General features: G+C 39.2%; 1 protein-coding gene across 5 annotated transcripts in view; it reads right to left on the bottom strand.

Moving 5' to 3' along the window:
• Nucleotides 1–24824, bottom strand: part of LOC144957897 (uncharacterized) — a 90443-nt gene that overhangs the window by 38347 nt on the left and 27272 nt on the right. For all 5 annotated transcript variants that reach the window (XM_078889427.1, XM_078889426.1, XM_078889429.1 and 2 more), the window contains 5 exons: nucleotides 19132–20577; nucleotides 17351–17401; nucleotides 14977–15129; nucleotides 9333–9510; nucleotides 4354–4934 (listed from right to left, as the gene is read on the bottom strand). In XM_078889427.1, the coding sequence (XP_078745553.1) occupies nucleotides 4354–4934; nucleotides 9333–9510; nucleotides 14977–15129; nucleotides 17351–17401; nucleotides 19132–20577 (2409 nt within the window). The remainder of the gene's footprint in view (nucleotides 1–4353; nucleotides 4935–9332; nucleotides 9511–14976; nucleotides 15130–17350; nucleotides 17402–19131; nucleotides 20578–24824) is intronic.

Raw genomic sequence — 24824 nt, forward strand, 5'->3', positions numbered from 1 at the left:
CAAACAGGCAGAAGATTTACAGGAAAAAAATATCCCTGTCAAAAATACAATCACAAACCAAAGAAGCAGGATAGGCTAGTAAAGAGAAGAAGAAACGACATCACTATCGGATCGTACACCCATGCGAACATCATAGGTATATGATTCAAGGGTGATGCTCCCATCCAACCACCCGCCAAAATTGTTTTAATTCACTCTGAAGGTTCGATTTAGAGCATATAAAGTTCAAGTGACATTCATAATAATTATAATTTGTTGGAAATATTAAGCGAATAATGCAACACAATATATATGAAGAGTACGAGGGAAAAACCACAGATATTCAGTTTTTTAAATTTTCGTGACTTCCCCCTTGAGTGATGTTAGGCGTTTAAATTTCCCCTCTAAAGATATAGATAGTTCGAAGATGACGTCACTCAGGTCTTTGTTGATGTTTTTTGCCATCCGCGTTTATGAGTAATGCTCACTGAACTGTATTAACCCGACTATAAACGTTCATGGATACACACAGTTTTGTGTGTTGGTCCGTTATACTTCCGGATGGCAATGTTATGAGCTTCTTAGCCAAGCGCATACTATCTATAACACCGAACAAAAAAATACAATTAAAGAGTTATGGTTGTAGTTTCTATTTATAAAGGGAAAGTTTATCGTTAATGCCCTGATATCACTCAAATAGGGCAGTCACAAAAATTTCAAAAATGGACATTTGTGGTTTTTCCCTTGTACTCTTCGTTTGTATTCATAAAAAAAAATTAAAAATTAAAATTGAGCTTTATATAGCGCAATATCCACTAAATGTGCTCAAAGCGCTTTACAAGGGGTCCCTGGTCAACAGCAACATTTAACATGTACGACGGGACATGACGCCTGTTTGGCGATATTACAATTTTTCGGACAAAGACAACGCTGTTAACGGCCAGGTACTCATTTTACACCTGAGTACGGTGAGAGAATGTGAGTAAAGTGCCTTTTCCAAGGACTAAACTATGCGCCGAGCCCGAGGTTCGAACCCAGGACCTTCCGATCCGAAAGCGAGTGTCATACATAGCCACATAACTCGTCCATCAACCCGGTCATCGTTTGACGGTTGGGGGAGGAAGGGGGGGGGGGGGTTCCTAGTCTAATATAGATAGAATGAAGTTGACGTCACTCTGGTCTTTGTTATTGTTTTTTGCCATCCGCATATGAGTAATACTCACAAAACGGTATTATCCAGACTATAAACGTTCATGATTACACATAGTTTGTGTGTTAGTCCGTTATACTTCCCGATGGCGATGTTATGAGCTTCTTAGCCAAGCGCATACTATATATAAATTTTCATGGTTACACATAGCTTTGTGTGTTGGTCCGTTATACTTCCGGATGGCAATGTTGTGAGCTTCTTAGACAAGTGCACACTATCTATAGATTCTTGCACCTTTAATCAAGTGAGTTATCGTTAGGAGCACTTGTGAAAACTGTTCACAATGGGATTCAGTTGTCTGATGTCACGCCGCCCGGCAACGGCGGCCATCTTGGTTCTAAACAAAGAAAATCAGTACTTTTTATTCTTCATGCTGGCGAGAACTTTACATATGCCTTGTGATCAGAATGTGTAAAAGTCAAAACATAATCAAATTTATGTTTTTTTCCTCTGGATACACTTTTATGCTCGCCGGAGAAATATATTATAAGGGCGTCCGCCATTGTTCCGATAGTTTAGAGCCAGTTACTAAGTTACCATGCGTCATTACGAGGGAAGTGACGCCATGACTGTTGAAGAGTATTATAATGGTCACCGTTGTGTGTATCGTAGTGGAATGAGTGAATGTCCGGAGAATAGTCTGCGAGAAAGTAAGAGAGAATGAAGCTAACGGAATGTTACATAATATTATATATGAAGCTTGAGGAAGCAAAATGTTTAATTTGAATGGGAGCGATCTATATTAACTTTCCATGTGCTCGAGGTCATTGGTCACATTGCAAAATGTGCTCAAAATGACCCGCTTAGTGAAAAGTGTTCGCAGCTTTTTAAATATCTAACATCACGATTGGTCATTTTGGTTCAGCTTGACACATGGGAATGTTTACAACTTTCATAAACAAAGCACGTGTTTATATTATGTGTTAAGAAATATCCAATCGTTGTACAGCAATCAATCATGTGATTGATGACTTGGTTGGACGAAAACATGAATATAGATCGCTCCCATTAAAGTTGTTCTTTATAGTTCATTGATCGAGTTTATTGTCATTATTCCTAATCCACATCAGTACTTAAGGAAACAACGAATCCCATTGGTTGAACTAATGGATACAACTCACGATTTGTTTTCTTTTGTTGGTGTCGATGTCTTTTGACGTCATGTTTTGGTCTGTGTCAGGCTATGAATGAAATGGGAGCGATCTATATTCAGGTTTTCGTCCAACCAGGTCATCAATCACATGATTTGTTGCTGTCCAACGATTGGATATTTCTTAACAAATGTAAACACGCTGCTTTTTTAAAATGAAGTTTGTAAACATACCTATGTATCAAGCTGAACAAAATGACCAATCGTGATGTTAGATATTTCAAAAACTGTGAACACAATTCACTATGTGGGTCACTTTGAGCATACATTGCAATGTGACCAATGACCTCGAGCACATGGAAATCTAATATATATCGCTTCTATTTGTCGTTTGATGTCATGTTTTGGCCTGTGTCAGGCTATGAATGAAATAGGATTCAACAGTCGTAACGCCACTTCCTTCCTAATGACGCATGGTAACTTAGTAACACCGGCTCTAAACTATCGGAATGATGGCGGACGCCCGTATGAAATATTTCTCCGGCGAGCATAAAAAGCGTATCCAGAGGAAATAACCCCATAAACTTGGTCATGTTTTGACTTTTACACATTCTGATCACAAGGCATATGAAACGTTCTAGCCAGCATGAAGAATAAAAAGTAATGATTTTCTTTGTTTAGAATCAAGACGGCCGCCGTTGCTGGGTGGCGTGACATCAGACTACAGAATCCTATTACGAAGGCAACGGATAGTTGCAGCCGACGGTGGGTGATTTTTTAAACTGTCGGCTTTACCTTTGTATACATATTCACAGGTCTGGTAACCGATCGCCATTATGGGGCTGATTTATCACTGTTGTAAATGGCTTGAGTTTGAATGGCCCCTGACCAACAACAACGCGTAACATTTAGAATGAGACATCATGCCTGTTAGGCGATAATACAATTTATTTTTCCGACAGAGACAACGCTGTCAACGGCCAGGTGCTCATTTTCCACCTGAGTACGGTGAGAGAATGTGAGTAAAGAGTCTTTTCTAACGACTCAACTATGCTCCGCAGAGCGAGGCTCAAACCCAGGACCTTCCGATCCGAGAGCTAGTGTCAACCCACAAGACCACATTGTAGCCGCAGGACAATATTTTGTGTTTGTTTGAGAGAAATTCAATTACACCAATGAGCCCATAACAATTTAGGTTATCAGACCTGCAAATCAGTACACGTCGGTTTATACCCAGTATAGATAGAAGGAAGATGACGTCACTCGAGTCTTTGTTATTGCTTTTTTTGCCATCCACGTTTATGAGTAATTCTCACTATACTGTATTATCCAGACTATAATAGTTCATGGTTACACAGAATTTTGTGGGTTGCTCCGTTTAACTTCCGGATGGCAATGTTATGAGCTTTTTAGCCTAGCGCATTCTATCTATATTAATGACACGTTGCTTTATTGATTTTTGAATTTTATTTTAACTTGACCGTATTTTGTTTGATTGTCAAGAGGACAAAAGGCTAAAGCAGCTGTCGGAAACTGCTTCAGAATCTCTGATCAATGGGAGCGATCTATATTCATCTTTTTGTCCAACCTACTCATCAATCACATGATTCTATTGCTGTACAACGATTGGACATTTATTTCTCAATGTATCTAAATACGCTGCTTTGTTTATGAAAGCTGTAAACATACCCATGAGTCATGCTGAGCAAAATGACCAATTGTAACGTTGGATATTTCTCAAACTGTGAACACTTTTCACTATGTGGGTCATTTTGAGCACACTTTACAATGTGACCAATGACCTCGAGCACATGAAATTGTAATATAGATAGTATGTGCTTGGCTAAGAAGCTCATAACATTGCCATACGGAAGTAAAACGAACCAACACACAAAACTATGTGTAATCACGAACTTTTATAGTCTGGATAATACAGTTTAGTGAGAATTCCTCATCAACACGGATGGCAACAAACGATAACAAAGACCTGATGACCTCAACTGCGAACTATTTATAGATCGTGCCCATTCATAGTTTGAATCAAAGAGAAGTATTTTGTTGTGTAACAACTTACTTTTAACGCACAGTGTTCCTCCTTCCTTATCGTAATATCCTGATACGCATGCGCATTGGTCATCTTGACAGTAGCTGTTGGCAACGGAATATGAGCAATCCTCGTCGTTTTGACACGCGTGTCCGCTGATGTTCCTAGGAACACACGTGTCTGTCGTGACGATATTCGGGTGAAACCCAACCACACAGTCACAAACTGAAACAGCTCCACCACTTCCGCCGCCGAAGGAACAGGTACTATTTTCCACTGCGTCTGCGCAGTCCTGGACATCTCTACATCCGGCGTCGTTCAATTTAAACCTAACACATTCTGTATCACTTTCGACTCGGTAGCCGGTGTTGCATACACACTTGTGATTTGAGCAATGTGAATGGTCGATCACAGCATGGCAGTCCCCGTCGGCTGAGCAGTATGGTCCGTGTAGTGTCCTGGGCGTGCATGAATACAAGTCAAATCCCGGGAAGTACCCAGGGCGGCAGAGACATGTTCCGGTTGAGCACATACTTCCGGGGACTGAGTCGCTGCAGTCGGAATGCGCTGAACAAGATTTGTCTCCAATTCGTCTCCTTTGACAAGCCGATCTGTAAACAAAATTAAATTGATGAATTAACCCTCTCCATACCAACCACAGGAAAATCGTCACATTCGTTACGATCCAACCAGCACTATTATCATTCAGATTTCTTTTGTAAATGACACAATTTAAAGACAAATGTTTTATTCTAGCTATAAAACGTGACACAGTGTTGTAGAGTTCATTTTGCTGATCAAAATTATGCATAGAATGTATTTGTTGATTTTCTGTTTGAGTAAGAAATGTCTGTTTTTGTGTTGAGTGGGTGTTAAATTTTGGGGAAAATTCTGAAAATGGCTGGTAAGCAAAGGGTTAAGGATAATTAGAAAAAAATGATTCCCATTTTTTTTAGATTTCTGTGAGAGAGAGAGAGAGAGAGAGAGAGAGAGAGAGAGAGAGAGAGAGAGAGAGAGAGAGAGAGAGAGAGAGAGAGAGAGAGAAAGACAGACAGACAGAGACAGAAAGAGAGAGAGAGAAAGAGAGAGAAAGAGAGAGAAAGAGAGACAGAGAGAGAGAGACAGAGACAGAGAGAGAGAGACAGGGACAGAGAGAGAGACAGAGAGAGAGAGAGACAGAGAGAGAGAGAGAGAGACGAGAGAGAGAGAGAGAGAGAGAGAGAGAGAGAGAGAGAGAGAGGAGAGAGAGAGAGAGAGAGAGAGAGTTAAACGCTTGGAGCACATAATTTAGCGAATATTGTTCTACATTTTAAAACAAAATACATCCTTTTCCTCGGCTTGAGGGAACATAGATGATCTACAAAACAAAAATCTGATGAAAATAGAAATCACCTATGTTGTCCAAAGAGAGCAAGACGAGAGAGGGGGTTAAGAATCTCACCAAAGGAAAAAACAAAAACAAAACAAAACAATACAAACCAAAACGACCTGAAGCGGGGCTCGAATCCATGACTTTCTAAGTCACTGTGCAATGTCTTAATCTTAACCACTCGGCCACTTCGCCCCCGCTCCAAATAGGGAATGAGATTAGCGGAAGAGTAGCGTCCCTTGATTGGACGTCACCCATAGTCTGCGCACAACCAACATGACGTTCTCTCTCTAATAACTTTTCCGCGGTGACGTCGCAGACTATGGGTGACGTCCAATCAAGGGACGCTACTCTTCCGCTAATCTCATTCCCTATAAAAGCTCACTTTTAGCCGCAAAGTGAGCATTTGGGGTCAATTTTGTTGTTTAATGAAAACATGAGGTGCCATCAGCGTAGCATTAACCATGGATTTCCGTGTGTTAGGGCAATGCCTTATCCACACAGCCATTTGTACGAATAGTATAATGTTGTCGATCTAAAGTGCCTTCACGTTAGATGAAACATTGGCCAACACATCGCGCTTCTAAATACATTTGTTTTATCATTTGTATCTCGATTGGGAATGAGATTAGCGGAAGAGTAGCGTCCCTTGATTGGACATCACCTTACAGAGAGAACGTCAACATTAGTGCGGGGCGGTCCTTGGCAAGCTTAAGGACCACGGTCCTACGGTCCTTGGGAAATGAAGACCGCAAGGACCGGTCCGGTCCTTTTCGACATTGAACATTCCTGAGAGACTGTTGGAAGTGGGATCGTTCATTCTTGAACCGTTAAAGACCGCTACACAATGAAAACCGTGGTCTACAGGAGTAAAGCACACGGAGTAGTCACACTCATTTCAAATTGTAACCTAATTAGAGAAGAGGGGTGATGCCTTCTTTATTTGCTCACCGTACTTCATTGTTACTTCGATAATTTAATAAAATTTGAAATTTATCCCCATTAACGGAGATAATGGCATCGCCCAAGGCGTTGATCGAGTTGTTCGTGGCGTTGATACACACACGCAACTCCTACCCCCCCCCCTCCCCCCCCCCCCCCCCCACACACACACATTAGAGGGCAGCGAGCATTGAAGAGTAAGAGAGAGACGTGAAGTTATAATAAGAGGGGGTGGATGAGGTAATAAGAGGGGTCGATGGTGACTTTTCGCCAGATCTAACAAACTCAGCTACCCATTCATTGCTGAGTAGACAGGGATTCAGAAAAAACTCGACTGCACCCGGGATCGATCTCTGGCCCTTTGCGTATAAAGAGAGTGCTCTATCAACTGAGCTATCGGGGTCCCCAAATATTCTATTGGACTTTTTTAAAATTCAGACGTTATAACTGGGTTTTTTGGAAGGAAGAAACTAATGAAACTCATATTATTTGATTAGTAAAAACACCAAACGAAATTTTAATATTATTGTATTATTTTAAATGACAACAATGCGATAGAAAGGAGTGGCGACAAGAGATGGACAAAAGAAAACAAAAAATCGGATTTGCTACTTGCTAGGTTCGACACACACACACACACACACACACACACACACAAACACACACATCTTTAGTAGTCACATACATTTCAAACAATAACCCATTAGAGAAGAGGGGTCATGCCTTCACCATAGATCATTGTCATTGCGATCATTATGGTGTAGTAAATTTTGAAATTTACCCCGTATAATGGAATCGTCCAAGGCGTGCGCCTCCTTTTCCCCCCCATCTCACACACGAAAGGGCGGTTTGCGGAGTGGAGGTTGGTGGTCGTCTGCCTGTATGGTCGTCTGTGTCGTTTAGTGTATGGCAAAGGGGGGTGGGTGCGATTAATTAAGTGGGATGGGTGGTGATTGGTGGAAGATAGGCAACCGAAGGCAACGAATCGCTGGGGAAGTAGAAGGCTATGGCGCGAGACCGACCGTGATCAGACCGGTCTTCAGCGCGGCACTAGTTGAAAGGTGATAAGAAGTGAGGACCGCCGCCGGTCTTCACTATGGGACCGATCCCCGGTTCACAGCTAAAAGACCGTAGGACCGATCCAATAGGACCGGTCCTCAGCGCGGCACTAGTCAACATGGTTTTGCGCATGCGTCTCTCTCGTCCTTGCTTTCGGTGAAGTGTCTCCCGAAGCGAGGACTAGAGACGCATGCGCACAACCAACATGACGTTCTCTCTCTAATAACTTTTCCGCCGGTGACGTCAAATCAAGGGATGCTACTCTTCCGCTAATCTCCTTCCCTATAATCGGCAGATATTAATTATCACACTTCTAAATACACGTGTTGTAACATTTGTATCTCAATTATCGGCAGATAGTAATTAAAATAGTAAGAAAGTTAACATAAGTGCGGTTATTTAACGCGAGGTGTCCCGGGAAGAACAAGGCAAATGGGAATAATTCAAACAGTACAAAAGGAGATGCTAAATACTTCAGATTCGTGTTTAGTATGGGGCTACTCTAAAGTCCAACACACACTTCAGCAATCTTAATACTCTTATAAAAAGGGCATACTTAAATTGTTGATATAGCTATGTAATTATATTAAGCAAAGAGATTAACGTTGTTGGGTTTTTGAATCGCTCTGTTATTTTCAATGATGTTTTCATATAATAAAACATGGTTGAAAAGAGACACATTTCCTGTAAAATGTTTTAAAGATATTTTGTCCAGGTAACATCAATGATCAAGAACTCAGGAAACACATTCGGGGGAAGTCGATAAAATTAAGTAATACAACACTGTATTTGGAGACCGATTGGACACACTCTTCAAAAACCCAAGGACAGAAAATCACTAGCAAGTCTTTTACATGGAACCTTTGAGGAAGATGGCGTTGGCTGAGTTATGTGGCCAGAATGGAAAAAGGGTCACTTCCCAAGACAGCCTTGTACTGGACAGCAGATGGGAAGAGAAAGCGGGGAAGACCCAAAGACACCTGGCGAAGGACCATGGAGAAAGAATACAGCCACCGCAAAAGCAGCCGATAGCAAAAAATGGAGATGTCTGGTGGATGCCCTATGTGCCTCAAGGCCCGAAGAGGATTAAGTAAGTATAGTTTGAGGAATATGAAAAAAAAACAGACTACGAGACAAAGAGGCAAAATCTGTAGGGAGGTACATAGATACTGACCACACCTGCAGACAGTAGGAGGATCTCACCTAGGACTGTGATGAATGGAAGAGATGAAGATTGCCTTTAAGCGTTGCCTAATGGAGAAGAATCATTAATGATTGTGCGTCTATGCGGTCTTGTGGTATGACACTCGCTTTCGGATCGGAAGATTATGGGTTTGATCCTCGCTCGGCGCATAGTTGAGTCCTTGGAAACGGCTCTTTACTCACATTCTCTCACCGTACATGGCCGTTAAAAGCGTTGTCTCTGTCCGAAAAAAATATAACATCGCCTAACAGGCAACAATTGTTGCTGTTGGCCAGGGACACCTTGTAAAGCGCTCTGAGCACGTTTAGTGGATATTGCGCTATATAAAAAAAAACTCAACGCTCAATTGTCTGTAAGTTTTGCCACATGGAGGAGATCATTGCTTTAGCACAATACGTGATAGCGATTGGCTTCATCTAAGGTTCAGTTACATACCCATTTACTGGATTATACCCCGATTGGCATGAGCAAATCCCTTCGACGTTGACAATCTGGTCCCCGTCACTACCATTGTTATCAACCAGGGTTTGAATCCTGTGGTTTTTGTTGCAGTAGCTGTTTGACACAGAGGCATCGCAGTCTTCATCTTTGTGACACACGTCCTCCAGCAGTCCTGGAATTGAAATCAAGTTTTGTTGAATACAGATTAAAGTTTTGTGGAATACAGATTAAAGTTCTATGGAATACAGATTACAGTTTTGTGGAATACAGATTAAAGTTTTGTGGAATACAGATTACAGTTTAACAGAATACAGATTACAGTTTTGTGGAATACAGATTACAGTTTAATGGAATACAGATTACAGTTTTGTGGAATACAGATTACAGTTTTGTGGAATACAGATTACAGTTTCGTGGAATAGAGATTAAAGTCTTGTGGAATACAGATTACAGTTTTATGGAACACAGATTAAAGTTTTGTGGAATACAGATTACACTTTTGTGGAATACAGATTACAGTTTTGTGGAATACAGATTACAGTTTTGTGGAATACAGATTACAGTTTTGTTGAATACAGATTAAAGTTTAATGGAATACAGATTAAAGTTTTACGGAATACAGATTAAAGTTTTATGGAATACAGATTAAAGTTTTGTGGAATACAGATTACAGTTTTGTGGAATACAGATTAAAGTTTTGTGGAATACAGATTAAAGTTTTGTGGAATACAGATTACAGTTTTGTGGAATACAGATTAAAGTTTTGTGGAATACAGATTAAAGTTTAGTAGAATACAGATTAAAGTTTTGTGGAATACAGATTAAAGTTTTGTGGAATACAGATTACAGTTTTGTGGAATACAGATTACAGTTTTGTGGAATACAGATTAAAGTTTTTTGTTGGAATACAGATTAAAGTTTTGTGGAATACAGATTAAAGTTTTGTGGAATACAGATTAATGTTTTGTGGAATACAGATTAAAGTTTTATAAAATACAGATTAAAGTTTTGAGGAATACAGATTAAAGTTTTACGATATACAGATTTAGGTTTTATGGAATACAGATTAAAGTTGTATGGAATACAGATTACAGTTTTATGGAATACAGAATAAAGTTTTATGGAAAACAGAATGAAGTTTAGTAGAATAAAGATTAAAGTTTTACGGAATACAGATTAAAGTTTAATGGAATACAGATTAAAGTTTAATGGAATACAGATTAAGTTTAATGGAATAAGATTAAAGTTTAATTGGAATACAGATTAAAGTTTAATGGAATACAGATTAAAGTGTAATGTTGGAATACAGATTAAAGTTAATGGAATACAGATTAAAGTTTAATGGAATACAGATTAAAGTTTAATGGAATACAGATTAAAGTTTTGGGAATACAGATTAAAGTTTAATGGAATACAGATTATTAAAGTTTAATGGAATACAGATTAAAGTTTAATGGAATACAGATTAAAGTTTAATGGAATACAGATTAAAGTTTAATGGAATACAGATTAAAGTTTAATGCAATACAGATTAAAGTTTAATGCAATACAGATTACAGTTTAATGCAATACAGATTACAGTTTTATGGAATACAGATTACAGTTTTGTGGAATACAGATTACAGTTTTGTGGAATACAGATTACAGTTTTGTGGAATACAGATTAAAGTTTTAGTGGAATACAGATTAAAGTTTTGTGGAATACAGATTAAGGTTTTGTGGAATACAGATTAAAGTTTTGTGGAATACAGATTACAGTTTTGTGGAATACAGATTACAGTTTTGTGGAATACAGATTACAGTTTTGTGGAATACGTTATTTTAAGATTACAGTTTTGTGGAATACAGATTAAAGTTTTGTGGAATACAGATTAAAGTTTTGTGGAATACAGATTACAGTTTTGTGGAATACAGATTACAGTTTAATGGAATACAGATTACAGTTTGTGGAATACAGATTAAAGTTTTGTGGAATACAGATTAAAGTTTTGTGGAATACAGATTAAAGTTTTGTGGAATACAGATTAAAGTTTTGTGGAATACAGATTACACTTTTGTGGAATACAGATTACACTTTTGTGGAATACAGATTACACTTTTGTGGAATACAGATTACAGTTTTGTGGAATACAGATTACAGTTTTGTGGAATACAGATTACAGTTTTGTGGAATACAGATTACAGTTTTGTGGAATACAGATTACAGTTTTGTGGAATACAGATTACAGTTTTGTGGAATACAGATTACAGTTTTGTGGAATACAGATTACAGTTTTGTGGAATACAGATTACAGTTTTATGGAAACAGATTACAGTTTTGTGGAATACAGATTAAAGTTTTGTGGAATATATAATATAATATATATTATATATATATATTATATATATATATATATATATTATATATATTATATATTATATATATATATATATATACATCATTCCAGCCCTCTCATTGGAAAACCCGATCATTTCATATTGAATACGAGATCGTTGAATAATGCTTTGAACGCTTTCAACGATTACAGAATATTTTATCACATTTCATTGGTGTAAAATGATGTGTAAAATCAGCAGATTGGTAATTATAAATAATCTTTTTGTGCGCGTGAATACAAATCCAGTTTTGGGTCAAATTGTCATTGAAGCAGAAGGAGAAAGATACAAATTATGGTGAATAGAAGTACTAATACCATACCATTTAATTACAAAAAAAAACAAAAACAAACTAATAAACTTACTTGTAGGGGTGGAATAAACGTATTCTTTTATTTCCTTGTATTTATTAAACTTGTTTTATTTTTATCGTGTAATAACACGTACTCGCACGATAAAAATAACTCGTTTAATAAATACAAAGAGATGAAAAAATCGCATACTATTCCACCCCTCTCCCTAAATAGTAACGAGTAATGATTTCATGTTTACAGTTAAACGAAGTGGCTATTCTCATCCCCGGGATGCTAGTCTTCATAATAGTATAAAAAGCAGTCAACAATTGTTGTATGTTTAATCCAAAGGTTGTAATGCAGTAATTTGTTAAGTTTCTTGTCACAAGTTGCACAATTAAACAAAAAATTCAATCAAATCCAAATCGCGAAAAGCCGGCGACGTTTTTTTTCGGTAATCCAATCGGCCGGGGGGGGGGGGGGGGGGGGGGGGGGGGGTGGAGATAGAGGCAGGCTTACAGTAATAAGTTGTGACGTCAGATTATATTATAAATCGTCAAATTTTACTAACAATCAGATTGTTTAAAACGAATTATCAATTAGATAGACGTCTAAATGTTTTTGCAGATATCTCTTATTCCAAGATGACGAAATAAGAATCGACAGAGGGGGAATAAATGGTTTCTTACAGCCTTGATGACGACGATGGAGACGATGATGGTGATATTGATGAAGATGATGATGATGATGATGATGATGATGATGATGATGATGATGATGGTGATGATGATCATGATGATGATGATGATAATGATGATAATGATGATGATGATGATGATGATGATGATGATGATGATGATGATGATGATGATGATGATGATTTTGTGATGATGATGATGATGATGATGATGATGATGATGATGATGATGATTTTGATGATGATGATGATGATGATTTTGATGATGATTTTGACGATGATGATGATTTTGACGAGGATGATGATGATGATGATGATTTTGATGATGATGATGATGATGATTTTGACGATGATGATGATGATGATGATGATGATGATAATGATGACGATGATGATATGATCACTGGCGGTCGGTCTATTGAGCAAAGTTGTTTTGTGCCGCCCTATAATTTTCAAATTTAGCAGATACTGCTTTTTGTCTCAATTTTTGCCTATGCTGATTTTCGTTCACACTCGCGCATCTCTCCTGTCTTACTTGCCATGATTGGTACCTTTAACTACTGTACGAAGGTTGTGCGTCATCACGGACGGCTCTCTTTTTCTTGTTGCCCCACGCGAGGCGAGATGACGTGCGACAATGAGCTGAGGGTGGGGTATGGGGGCTACCATGAGCCAAAAAGTCAACAGGCCGCCCAAGCATTTTATATAAAAGACTTGTTTTCTTCTGTTTAAAACCACGGCTATCCACTTCCCACAGAAAACAACGGATACTCTTGACTGCTAAAATAACTAGGTCAGGCCGGCAAATTTAATTTTGCACACCTTGAGGCCTGACTTGGGAGAAATCAAAACCATATCAATTTTATCATTGAAAGAACAGGTTTGTTGTAATCAAACCATACGGATGAAGAAAATTACAATAAATATAGATCTTATGCTATTCGTTTTTCTCAAACGGATGTTAATCATCAATAAGAATATTACACAAATCATTCACCGAGTAGAGCCCCATGATGCTATAAATAAGATTCCCAGTCCATTATCCCGACACACACAGCAGTTCAATTTGTAGTTATTAGTTATGTTCTTGTCTTTGGAGTAGATAAGAAGTGCATTGAGGTTGGATTTTCTATTCCTTCTATTAATGACTGTTATCACAGTTGATATTCGAAGGAAGAAAATTTATATGGCAGTCTAATTGCTGTTGTCATATTGTTCTTTTTAAAAAATGATATTCACAAATCACAATGAACAGACGTGTATCGCAATCCATACCGAAACAACAATGAAAGGATCCATAGACTTCAATGATCGGATGTTATACAATTTTTTCTGTAGAGGAAAATCGACAAATGGACCTCTTTTACATAATATATGCCCGTCGTAAATGCCACTTATGTGAGTATATCTCTTCAAAATTCAAACCACACATGACCCCCCCCCCTTTTTATTTTTATACACAATATACACACATTCTAAAAAAATACACCCACTTGAACATTGATATTGAGCAATTTCCGCTAAGTGAGCTCAAGACACTTAAAAAGGGCTCCTAAGCCAAAAGCAACGTGAAGACGAGACATATGCCTGTTGGGCGAGATAACATTTTCCTCCAACAAAATCAACACTGCTTCTGGTTAGGTACCTACTCATTTTACACCTGAGTACAGTGAGATAATGTTTTCGATCCATGCCGCCTTAAATAAACAGCCAGCAACCGCCCCTGGTCATATTGTTCTTTTTAAAAAATGATATTCACAAATCACAATGAACAGACGTGTATCGCAATCCATACCGAAACAACAATGAAAGGATCCATAGACTTCAATGATCGGATGTTATACAATTTTTTCTGTAGAGGAAAATCGACAAATGGACCTCTTTTACATAATATATGCCCGTCGTAAATGCCACTTATGTGAGTATATCTCTTCAAAATTCAAACCACACATGACCCCCCCCCCCTTTTTATTTTTATACACAATATACACACATTCTAAAAAAAATACACCCACTTGAACATTGATATTGAGCAATTTCCGCTAAGTGAGCTCAAGACACTTAAAAAGGGCTCCTAAGCCAAAAGCAACGTGAAGACGAGACATATGCCTGTTGGGCGAGATAACATTTTCCTCCAACAAAATCAACACTGCTTCTGGTTAGGTACCTACTCATTTTACACCTGAGTACAGTGAGATAATGTTTTCGATCCATGCCGCCTTAAATAAACAGCCAGCAACCGCCCCTGGAGATGATAGTTATACCAACTTACGTTTATTACAAGTATCAAGGCCCATAGGGATGAACCCAGCCTGACAGTAACAAAACCCATTGGACAGACAGGAGGAGTGAGCAACGTTCACAGAGCAGTCTTCATCCACGGAGCATTCGTCCCAAAGTCTCCGTTTTTTGCATTGAGTTCCTCCTGGAAACGAGTCAAGTTTTTGATCATGTTTGTTTGTTTGTTTTTTAAGGGGTTTTACGGCGCTTGCAACACATTTAGGTTATATAAGCGCCAATAAAAAGGAAGAAAATGGGATAGTAAAACGTTATAGAATTACAATTAAAGCACCAAAGAGAAAGAAAGACATAGGGGTATTGTGAACAAATAGGAATCAGATGTAGATTTCAAGAGCATACCACCAATGTACTTAGTTTGAGATCACTTATAAGTCCCATACGGACACAAGCACAAAATCCAACAAAGAAGAATACACTCAAATGCTTACACTATACATTCAAAATAACAAATATAATAATACATAACCGATTTACAAGGAAAAAAAAATATCATCTCCCAAAACAATAATTATGCATTTGACTGTTTCCCTCCCAGCTTGGACTCCGGCCTGGGCCAGGACAAAACCAAGTAATCTCATTCCAAGACAAAGAAAGAAAGCATGTTGGAAAACAGATATAAGGGGATAGAAGACACAGTATGTATCTCCCTGCCCACTATGTTTAACCCTTTCCTCACCAACCATTGAAAAATCGTCACATTCGTTACGGTTCAACAAACACCTTTCTCATTCCGATTTCTTCCCTACATCACATTATTTAAAGAGAATGTTTTGTTATAGGGAATGAGATTAGCGGAAGAGTAGCGTCCCTTACAGAGAGAACGTCAATTTGGTTTTGAAGTGTCTCAAGCCGCTTTCACCGGAAGCGAGGACGAGAGACGCATGCGCACAACCAACATGACGTTCTCTCTCTAATAACTTTTCCGCTGTTGACGTCACAGACTACGGGTGACGTCCAATCAAGGGACGCTACCCTTTAGCTAATCTCATTCCCTATAGCCATACAAACTTGACACTGTGTTGTAGAGCTTATTTTGCTGAAGAATATTATATGTATATATACTGTGTTTTTTGCTTTTGTGTTTGAATAAATAAATATATACTTTTGTTTAGGGTGGGTGTAAAATTTTGGGTAAAATTCTGAAAGTGTATGGTAAGGAGGAGTTAACTCTCTCCTTACCAGCCATTTTCCGGATTTTCCCCAAAACTTCACACCCAACTTATACAAACATAAATTTATTTCACTCAAACACAAAATCTGCCAGTTCTTGCTATAAGTATTTCTCTCTGCCAAACGAGCTCTTCAGCATGGTGTTAATATACTTTAATTATAGCAAACTTTTTTGTTTATATTAATATATTATGATATTATGATGTACAAAAGAAATTAGAATGACAAAAATGTTGGCTGCATCGTAACGAATGTGACGATTTTCCAATGTGTATTAAGGAGGGGGTTTAGCCAATAAAATAATAAAAGGTATAGAGCTATCGCTGAAATGGGATGATATCGTCATGTGCGGCTATGTGGTCTAGTGTGGTATGACACTCGCTTTCGAATAGGAAGGCCCTGGGTTCCAGCCTCGCTCGGCGCATCGTTGAATCCTTGGAAAAAAGCTCTTTACTCACATTCTCTCACCGCACTCAGGTGTAAAATGTGTAACTGGCCGTTAACAGCGTTGTCTGTCGGAAAAATTTGTAATATCGCCCAACATGTGTCATGTTTTATTCTACATGTCACATGTAGCTGTTGGTCAAGGACCCCTTGTAAAGCGCTTTGAGCACATCAAGTGGATATCGCGCTATATAAAAGCTCAATAAAAAAATAATTAAACAATTGTACGATGTCAAAATACTGGTTCCAATATCATTGGAAGTGTGGAAACCAGTCACCCAGATGACTGATTACATACATGGTGAATCTGATCTTCTGGCTTCAAAGTGATGGCATCTTAATTTTTAGATTAAATAAATGCTAGTCATCAACAACGATCATCCATCTTTGCTCTTTTACTTTTACAGCCAGTATTGATAAGAATCTTCCTGTAAATCATACTACAGAAATAGTGATGCCACCTTGTGAGTCAATGAGAAACCCATTCATTGTTACAGTCCTCTGGAAGACAGATTACACACTTCCCAGGAGTTTTGAACTGGAAGCGAGGATGTGTGAAGTTACGACTTCTGTTTTTCATTGAAAAAAAAAAAAAGAAAAGAAAAGTACTATTGAGGACCATCAAAGAAGCAAATAAATTCTCTCATTACAAAAAAATAAGAATCCAACGAAGGGAGACAACTGAGTAATTCACGACATGAAATTTAAATTTACTGAATCATTTCCCTTACCTGCCTCAGGATAAAATCCTGTTTGACAAAGACAAGTGTTGATGGTACAATCTGTTAATAAAGGAAAAACAAAGGACAGAAAAGAGGATTCTATTCTATTATTATTATGATACAGCTTTAAATTGACAAGGGAAAAGGATTCACGCTAAATATCATTGTAACATATGAAAAGAAAAACAAAATTGTGATTAACTGATGGGTAAGTTTATACAGGATACCGTTGCACTACACGCACAGATAGACAGTAGACAGGCACGCACACACAGACACACACATTTGTGTAACCTAAAAAACTTGTGCGGCTATGTGGTCTAGTGGTATGACACTCGCTTTCGGATCGGAAGGTCCTGGGTTCGAGCCTCGCGCTCGGCGCATAGTTGAGTCCTTGGAAAAGGCTCTTTACTCACATTCTCTCATCGTACTCAGGTGTAAAATGAGTACCTGGCCGTTATCAGCGTTGTCTTTGTCCGAAAAATTGTAATATCGCCTGACAGGCGTCATGTCCCGTCCTACATGTTAAATGTTGCTGTTGACCAGGGACCCCTTGTAAGCGCTTTAAGCAAATTTAGTGGATATTGCGCTATATAAAGCTAAAAAAAAGCTCAATTTTGAACTGTCGATGCTGCATTTCCAAACAAGAAGATATATCATTATGGTACCTTCCAATAATATAAATGTTCAGTGGCGTGGCATGCTTACTATAAGGTGGTGCCAGAATCAGAAGAAAATTACTTAAAACATGCTATATTTGTAAATACAAACAGAAAGAAAAGAATTTAAAGAAACGACTTCCTCAAATAAGAAAGAGGCGGTATTTACGTTTCTCAGTTTTACATTTTTTAAAATGATGTCATCAATATTTAAAAGATGGAGCGGTGCCAGGCACCAAATCAACCAATAGCCACGCCCCTGTAGATGTTTCCCGTCTCAGCGACGTTAAGCATTAACAAACTCATGGCCGAGAATCAGTTACTCCCACACAACTCAATGCCGAGGCTCTTGGGGCGTCAAATGCGTTGTGGCCTTACCGTACTAATATATATATATATATATATATATATATATATATATATATATATATATATATATATATATGAAGAGTACAATATATAAGTACACTCACATTGTATTTGCCCGGACAATTGTTTCAGTGCTGACCTCACCTCTTCAACTGAGGAGATGCGATCAGACCTGAAACAATTGTACTGACAAATACAATGTGAGTGTCTTTATTTATTTTACATGCTCTTATTAATATTATCGAGCACTTTAGTATCCACAAGTACCACCAACACTCATATATATATATATATATATATATATATATTCTTCTTCAAGTACCAAGTCTGTGCCAGACATCGGTGATCTGAATACGCCATTCTTCTCTTTAATTAAATAACCTCAGAAAACTAATATTACTCTTCTCTTTCTTTGTCATATATAATATTATATAAAATAATAAATAACATTGACGGGTTTGATATAAAAATAGATAGGTTGCTAAGTTTCTACCTATAGACATTACATAGTACAACCAAAGAGCGTGTAGGTAACGATTGTTATGTTACCAAGAGCTCTCACTTCCCGCTTTTGGTGAAGCCAAGCATCTTCCGTCTTCTACTCGTATTTTCTTCATTGTATCAGTAAGCCTAGCACGCATAATACACGCGGAGCACACCAACCTCGCTGTCTCGCCTGGCACGTGACAATAGCATTGCGGTTTAGAGAAGTGAGAGCTCTTGGTAACTATGTTACCCTACACACTCTTTAGTACAACTTACATTCAATGTCGATTCCAGCACACTTGGTCGTACAGTACAAGTGATCGTCCTTCATGTCTCGACACTGAACACACGTGCTGTTGGTAATGGCATCACTGCAGTCGTTCTGTGTGCGACAGTCATGCCGACCAAGAACGCGTCTCCGACAGAATGGCTTGGCTCCAAACGGGCTCGAATCATCTAACACGTATCCACTCACACACTGGCATAGCTTCGAATTCCCAGAACATTCGGAGAACGGATTTGTGGTCGAGCAATCGTCGTTGGAGCTACACGAGTCTAGAAGCTTCTTTTCTCGGCATTGATTCAAATCGTCGGTGACGTCATATCCGATTTGGCATGCGCAGATGTTATCGTCGCTCCTGCAAAAACTGTGCAACACAAGCGATCGACATGTGTTGTTAGTGGTGCAGTTAGTGTGGCCTATGATAGGCAAAACGCATAAAGAATTATTATTAGACGGTAAATATTCATCTTTACACGAGCACATCTTATTTGAGCATTCAGAATCTTTGACAAATTTAATACACTCATCATCTGTGTCACAAGCATCGCCGATATTTTTAATATAACACATCGACCCATCTTCCGCGGGCTCATATCGGCCTTCACAGCTACAAAATCCTGTATCAAAATCGCAAACGGAGTTAGAAAACTTGCAATGGTCGTCGAAATCACACGCTGTGTTGAGGATTGTTCTGACACACACGGATAAGTTGTCGTCCTCCCAGTATCCCGTGTCGCAAACACATTTTGATGTGTTATCATTATTACCACTATTGTCATTCTGACACACACTGTTGTCAATGTGTTTACAATCTTCCCTACTCGAACACAACTCGTTGAGGGTAATTGGTCTGCACAATAAAGCACCATTCGCAAAATCTAGTGTAAATCCCGATTCACAACTGCATTTTCCGTTAACACACGTCACGTGATCTCCTATAAGATTGCAGTCGGCGGGCGAATCACAGCTACTGCCGAGAATGGACTTGACACAGGTTATTTTGATTTCCTTGTTGTTGAAGTCTGTGATCTCTACCTCTGGAATGTAACCACCCATACACGCGCACGTCTTTTGTCCATCAGAACCACGCAGACATCTGCTTTTGTCGATAACGACTTGACACTGTTCGTTCTTTTTACAAGGCGTCCCGATTTCAAGAGGCTTGCATTCGCTATCTCCATTTTTCACGTATCCGAATTTGCACCGACATTTTCGTACTTTTTGAGGACATTGCGAATTTTCTATGACGTCAGAGCAATCGGTATGACGTGTACACGCATCACCGATCTTATTGGCTAGACACGTTCCTGATTGGTTGTTATGCGTTGGAATACATTGACAATACGATTGGTTAACTCCGCCCTCTTTCTCTTCGAAGCAATAGGAATTGGGCGTGGCTTGACAGTCTTCGTCTGATAAACAGATCAAGAGGTCATCATCTGAAAAAAAAATAAAAAAAATTGAGCTTTATATAGCGCAATATCCACTAAATGTGCTCAAAGCGCTTTACAAGGGGTCCCTGGTCAACAGCAACATTTAACATGTAGGATGAGACATGCCGCCTGTTAGGCGATATTACAATTTTCCGGACAAAGACAGCGCTGTGAACGGCCAGGTACTCATTTTACACCCGAGTACGGTGAGAGAATGTGATTAAAGAAGAGCCTTTTCCAAGGACTCAACTATGCGCCGAGCGCGAGGCTCGAACCCAGGACCAGCCGAACCGAAAGCGAGTGTCATACCACTAGACCACATAGCCGAAAAAACAACAACACCAACACCAAAAAACAACAAAAAAACAAAAAAAAAAAAAACAAAACGATAATTGTGTAAACATTTTAAATTGTAAAGAAGATATCGAGTACAAATGTGTAGTTCACATAAATATCTTATATTATATGACATGTGTCGTTTTTGTTTGTAATAATAACACACCAAGGTTGCTTTTTTTAAAAAAGAGCTTTTATATAGCGCAATATCCACTAAACGCGCTCAAAGCGCTTTACAAGGGGTCCCTGTCCAACAGTAACATTTAACATTTAGGACAAGACATGACGCCTGTAAAGCGATATTATAATTTTTTCCGGACAGAGACAACGCTGTTGACGGCCAGGTACTCATTTTACACCCGAGTACGGTGAGATAATGTGAGTAAAGAGCCTTTTCCAATGACTCAACTATGCGTCGAGCGAGGCTCGAACCCAGGACCAGCCGAACCGAAAGCGAGTGTCATACCACTAGACCACATAGCCGCACAACTTGACTTTGTGACAAGCGTCCGGCGAATCTCATTAACGTACCCTGTTAGACCACCCCCCCCCCCCCCCCACCCCCTACCCCTGGAAAAATATTTTACATAAAACGTTCGATTCCCAGTTGGGTTGGAGATTCCCCGTGATAGGGGGGGGGGGCGGGGGGGGGGGGTTGTTAGAAATGAAATAAAAAGAAATCCACCGATAACGATAAATTCGCAGAAATTATCTCTAGGTAAATGTCAACATTCATAGTAATTCTCAAGAAAATATTGACAATAACTCACTTGCACTTAAATGAAGTCCCAGGTTTGAGAGGTTTTTGTTTTCCAAGATGGGGTAATTTAAATAGATCGATATTTGAAGGACGAGTTTTCTGACCAAATTTTAAAATATGGGTTTTTTTTCTCCCCAGAATACTGCAGAATAATGTTTGGAATAGAAAGCAAAACAACCCACCAATGTCCTTCTAGATAGTTCGAAAATGACATCACTCATGTCTTTGTTATTGTTTTTTGCCATCCGCGTTTATGAGTAATGCTCACTAAACTGTATTAACCTGACTATAAAAGTTCATGGATACGCACAGTTTTGTGTGTTGGTCCGTTATACTTCCGGATGGCAATGTTGTGAACTCCTTGGCCAAGCGCATTCTATCTATATCGTCTTTCAAGTTGGCATCGTAGTTAAAGTATGTCAAATGTAAAATCTAATCAAGGGGAAGTAATCGGGAAAGTTGGGCATCACGCGGATTGGAAAAGCATTACCTACCCTGATCATGAATCGTTATAGTTTCTTGTTTTATTATATTATCTTTTTTTCTATTACCTTCTTAAATAGATGAGCATTTTCAAATTAAATCTAATCATACTTCGTGTTTTTACCCCTATTCGTACGTCGGGAACTACCTCTATTAGTACGTCGGCAACTACCTCTATTAGTACGTCGGGGGTAACGTTGTTGCCCAGTGACAATATATAGTAATATAAAGATCTACCCCTATTCGTACGTGGGAATTATTACTACGTCGCGGGTAATGTTGTTGCCCAGTGACAATATAATGTAGTAATATAGAGAACTACCCCTATTCGTACGTGGGAACTATTAGTACGTCGGGGGTAATGTTGTTGCCCAGTGACAATATAATGTAGTAATATAGAGAACTACCCCTATTCGTACGTTGGAACTATTAGTACGTCGGGGGTAATGTTGTTACCCAGTGACAATATAATGTAGTAATATAGAGAACTACCCCTATTCGTACGTGGGAACTATTAGTACGTCGGGGGTAATGTTGTTGCCCAGTGACAATATAATGTAGTAATATAAAGAACTACCCCTATTCGTACGTCTGGAACTATTAGTACGTCGGGGGTCATGTTGTTGCCCGTGACAATATATAGTAATATAAAGAACTACCCCTTTATCGTACGTCGGGGGTAATGTTGCCCGTGACAATATATAGTAAATTAAAGATCTATCCCTATTCGTATGTCCGGGGTAATTTTGTTACCCTCCCTATTCGTACATCCGGAGTAATTTTGTTACCCTCCCTATTCGTACGTCCGGGGTAATTTTGTTACCCTCCCTATTCGTACGTCCGGGGTAATTTTGTTACCCTCCCTATTCGTACGTCCGGGGTAATTTTGTTACCCTCCCTATTCGTACGTCGGGGTAATTTTGTTACCCTCCCTATTCGTACGTCCGGTGTAATTTTGTTACCCTCCCTATTCGTACGTCCGGGGTAATTTTGTTACCCTCCCTATTCGTACGTCCGGGGTAATTTTGTTACCCTCCCTATTCGTACGTCCGGGGTAATTTCTTACCCTCCCTAATCGTACGTCCGGGGTAATTTTGTTACCCCATGACAAGATATAGTAAAATAAAGAACTATAAGAAAACGATTTTGTGTTACATAATGGCACTTTTGTTTATATTCTATTCGCGTTGATTAAAAGTTCGGTTTAAAAGAAATAAAAAAAAATTCCCTTTATTCATCCCCAAGGGGAAATTTGTCTTTAAGGTTTATTCCAAGGGAAGACTGAAATAACCCAGGCGTCAGCCGCAGAGCAGCGCCGCAAAGTGAGCTAGGGCGAGGTGACTTGCTCAAGGCCACACAACGCAGCGGCGGGTGATTGAACTCGGTACCTTTCGGGTAGGAAGCACAGACCGTACCACTGAGCCACGCTGCCCTACAAGTGGGAATCCCGCATTATAAGAAAAAGGGTTTTCCAAAATTTAGAAATAACAAGATATTAAATGAGTGGAGAATTGCCAGAAAACAGTAGAGAACAAAATCATTTTGGTGACGGAAAGCTGAACACAGGACAGACTGTTACGACACCTCCCCTGGTAACGAGAGGGACTCTCTAGAATCGATGCTATCTACAACTCAAATACCTAATCCTCTTCGGGCCTTGAAGCACACAGGGCATTCACCAGACATTTCCATTTTTTGCGGCCGGCTTTATTTTTTTGTGCGGCTATGTGGTCTAGTGGTATGACACTCGCTTTCGGATCGGTAGGTCCTGGGTTCGAGCCTCGCGCTCGGCGCATAGTTGAGTCCTTGGAAAAGGCTCTTTACTCACATTCTCTCACCGTGCTCAGGTGTAAAATGAGTACCTGGTCGTTAACAGCGTTGTCTTTGTCCGAAAAATTGTAATATCGCCTAACAGGCGTCATGTCCCGTCCTACATGTTGCTGTTGACCAGGGACCCCTTGTAAAGCGCTTTGAGCACATTTTAGTGGATATTGCGCTATATAAAGCTCAATTTATTTATTTATTTTTATTTATTATTATTTCTTTTCCTATCGTCCATCTCCAGGTTTCTTTGGGTCTTCCCCGCTTTTTCTTCCCATCTGCTGTCGAGTATAGGGCTGTCTTGGGAAGTGACCCTTCTTCCATTCTAGCGACATGACCCAGCCGAAATCCGCCGAAACCCACCAAAACCTGCCAAAACCCGACAAAGTTATGGGAAGTAGGCAGCGGTGGGAAATGAACCTGGGACTCACAGAAGTGTACACCTTTGGGGAGTGAACCTGGGCCTGGGTTTCGGCGGGTTTTGGAAAAGAAACACCGCTGAAAACTCAAGTTGTCTCTGTTTTGTATGTCACGCCAAGATGTTTTCAAATGAGTCTCATTTCTAGAGCAAGTGAGCTTTTTCAACATGTCAAATTGAAGAATGTTTTTGTTTTGTTTTTAATGGTTTTACGGTGATTGCAACACATTAAGGTCATATCAGCGCCAGTAAAAAGGAAGAAAATGGGATAGTAAAAAGTTCTAGAATTACAATTAAAGTACAAAAGAAAAGGTAAGACAAAGGGGAATTGGTTCAAATAGGGAACAGATGTAGATTCCAAGAGCACACCGTCAAAGTATTTAGTTTGAGATCACCTAAAAGTCTCACCCAGACACACGCACAGGTCTCTACTAA

The sequence above is a fragment of the Berghia stephanieae genome, chromosome 12 (genome assembly GCF_034508935.2).
Source record: "Berghia stephanieae isolate SIO BIC M18660-M18661 chromosome 12, UCSD_Bste_1.3, whole genome shotgun sequence".
NCBI classification, from domain to species: Eukaryota; Metazoa; Mollusca; class Gastropoda; order Nudibranchia; family Aeolidiidae; genus Berghia; species Berghia stephanieae.